Here is a 3,455-nt window from a genome sequence, read left to right on the forward strand (position 1 = left end):
CCAATAAATTCACACTTTTCAGTACGATTACTAACCTGGAAAACCAGGTTTTACAGAGAGTCAAAAATTCTATTTAGATTGTGCTCTATGTTTTAGTAAATATCTTAAATATCACTTAAGGAACCTTATTTTTCACTGAATAGTTTATATTCAGAATATGTTGATGTGATACTTGGCTGCTTTTTTTTCTTTTCTTTTTTTTTTTTGGACACAGGAGTGTCATTCCTTTTAGTTCATCAGAGGTCATGTGAAGGCAACAAAAAAACCTTTATTTAGATTTACTACATTAGCCACAGAAAGCTATGAAGAACTAAATGATAAAAAGGCAATGGTTTGATTTGTTGTTTTGATCTTATTCTTTGAGAATTTTCAGGTGTTTTTTTTTTTTTTTTCAAACAAAGTGATCCTAAAAGTTAATCAACTTCCCACTAAGCTCTTTCAGATGCTGTGGGATTCATTTTCTTTCTATCTCATCATATAAATATGCTTAAAACATATTTCTCTGTTTTATAAAGCATTATCATCATCTTAGTTCCATTTCAAATAATGGTGCTGCATTAGCCATAAATGTATTCATGAGGTATTTGGTTGTGATTCCAGCTTCTTTTTAAAGAACTATATACTATAAATATAGCAAGGTGCTTTTGAGAATTCGTGATTTGGGTTTTTCACATTTAATGATGTTATGAAATTTTTCCCTTAGTAGTTAATTCCACTTACCTAAATGGAATATATTTTATGTTCTGTGTATTCCTAATATGTAACTTGTTCAGGATCCTTCAACTATATGCACTTAACTGGAAGATTCTAAGATGCTTCCCAAATAAAACCAGTATCTTCTTTCTCTCTCCTTTATAAGTTATAAAACAGTTTCCTTTCTCTTCTTCTTTGATTTAATTTATATGCCAGAGATTTTTTTTTGCTCTGGGGATGAAATGGAGGACCATGGAAGAAAGTTGATGAAATAGAGATGATTCAAAGATCTGAAATATTTTATCCTCACTCGATACAAACTAAATTATTTTTTCCCTTTTTCAATAACCATCATTTCCCTTGATCTTGAAATCACTCAAAACTTAGCCACTGAGTCCTATATAAACCAATGCTCTGTCTCAGGATGTGGAGAAAGATGAAATACTGGTATCTGCACAGACTGTACTAGCTTGATTATATTTACAGTTATGAGATACAGCACATTTAAGAATGCCAACTTTTTCTCATCACTGAGTATTTATTATATATAACAAATACATGGGAAAGAAAAAACTATATTGTGTGATATAAATAGTTTATTTACATTACAGAAAAACATCAAGACAATGTATACTATTTCAAATATATCCATACATAATCAAATATAGCTGTAGTACATGTTTTCATTGGTGTAGATTACCACAAATGCAAGGCAACATGTGTAGATCTCTTTTCTTATTCTTTTGTCTATAATACGGTACTTGTAGTCCAAGCTCTCGGTAGTCCGGCCACTGTGCAACATGCTCCCTTTAGATTAACCTTGTGGACGCTCTTGTTGTGTTGTCTGAACTGTAGTGCCCTGTATTTTGCTTCTGTCTGTGAATTCTGTTGCTTCTGGGGCACTTCCTAGAAGGTTGGAAAGTATACAGATCTTAGTCTAGTGCTATTACCTAAAGTTGGGTCCTACAATCACAGAGTGAAGTTGAAAATTAAGCAAGTTATGAAAGTATTTCAGATGACAGAATTTATTGTTAGTATTAACTGAGTTCCAGTCATCCTTAAGGATCTGTTGAGGAAAATTGAAGAACAGAGGTGGAAGTTGAAGAGGAATACATTTATCTAGTCCTCAATTGTTTACTCATTAAAGCACAAAGAATGACTAAGCATAATGCTGTCAAGTAAGTCGTGAGTCCATCTTATCTCACTTTAAAGGTCTTCAACAACTTTATACTTTAAATGTCCTCAGGATGAATGTTATATTGACATTTCAATGCTACAAGTTTAAATCAAACCAGAGAATCAGCCATCTGTTATTATCTGATATGTAATGGAAACAGATATTATTTTGCTTTAGCCTAATATCATTTTTCTACATTAGCACTATAAGCTAAGGACATAAATTGGTACCAATTATTTAGTTTCTATAAAAAGCTAATATTCAGTCAAATTATCTGAGAAGCTCTGATCTAGTATCTTTTCTCTTGTAATAAAAGAATGTTTTGATGATGCAAATAACAACAACATAACTTTCATAAAAATTCTATTACAATAAGCTCTGGGGTATCAGAGAATATATGGATAAAATATATTGCATATATGTGTATATTCATGTGTATTATTTTTTTGGGGGGGTGAGGATGGATGTATCAAAAAGAACATGGAGCTGGAAGTCACACTTTAAGTAAGTCGGAAATGGAGATAAAAAAAAGATTGAAGAACCATCTTCTCACACAGCAACTTTTCATTTCAGGACATGTCTCTAGATCTTTGTATTTTTTTTTAATAATACATGTTGTATTTAGGAGAAGGGCAGGTGTTTGACTAACATAGTAAAAATGATGGGAAGAAAAACAAGTGGGAAGAGGAGAAATAAAAGAGGAGGGAAGTAGAAAAGAGGAGAGTCCACATGATGAAGAGATTAAAAAAACTGAAGAGAATGAGGGGACCTCTGTTTGATGTGATTTTGCAAATCTTCTAGCAAATGGATATTTTGGAATAGATCTTGACAGACATGTGTGGCCAAGAGGTCTCTGCTGGGGGGCAATGGCCTAGTTGGAAAGTCTGGGTTTTGAGCAGAATGTTTTCAAGTGAATGAAATGAATGCACACTAGGAACACTGTGGTTTATTGACTAGTATGACTCCTAGAAAGACTTTGGAAGACTTGGATGTCCTAAGGCACATTCATAAACTGCATTGCAATAACGCTAATTTAGCTTATGGCTATTTCTCATCCTCAAAAGTAAACAGAAGATGGGTTTTGTTTTGTTTTAACATGGAAAATAATAATGACCATATGCCTTGAAAAAATGGCTTGCTTTAATGTGAGCTCAGTTTAGGTCACCTTGAGCATCAGAATATGCAGCATCATGACCAGCCAAGGGGCAGTAAGGGCAGTGGTTAAGTGAACTGTCTCTGTTCACTAGGCAGCACTCCATTTCGGCTCTTAATGCTCAGCTGTGTACATGCAGCAATTTGCTAACTTAACTCAGGGTCCCTATTTAAAAAATGGGGATAATTGTTCCTTCTTTATAATATTATTAAACACATATACATATACAATTCTTGGTGAGTTAAGAACCCTATGTGTTCCAGTTGTTTTTATTATGTATAGGAATGGAACTGTGTAATGAGACTTGAAAATATTTGCTAAAGTATTTAAAATTTGGCATTTTTGTCAGTACATGAAGTAGTAAATCCAATTATCATGAGATTCGATCTGGTAAACATGAATTTTTGTTTTTCATGTGCTGATATTGCTAAG

At 33.1% G+C, this 3,455-nt stretch overlaps 1 protein-coding gene across 1 annotated transcript in view; it reads right to left on the reverse strand.

Moving 5' to 3' along the window:
* Positions 1-309: 309 nt before the first annotated feature.
* Positions 310-3,455, reverse strand: part of TMEFF2 (transmembrane protein with EGF like and two follistatin like domains 2) — a 231,445-nt gene continuing 228,299 nt past the window's right edge. Inside the window, exon 10 of the mRNA XM_081051612.1 lies at positions 310-1,599. Coding sequence (XP_080907738.1) covers positions 1,503-1,599 — 97 coding nt within the window. The 3' untranslated portion in view covers positions 310-1,502. The remainder of the gene's footprint in view (positions 1,600-3,455) is intronic.

This window comes from Rhinolophus hipposideros (genome assembly GCF_964194185.1).
Source record: "Rhinolophus hipposideros genome assembly, chromosome: 6".
In the NCBI taxonomy this organism is placed as follows: Eukaryota; Metazoa; Chordata; class Mammalia; order Chiroptera; family Rhinolophidae; genus Rhinolophus; species Rhinolophus hipposideros.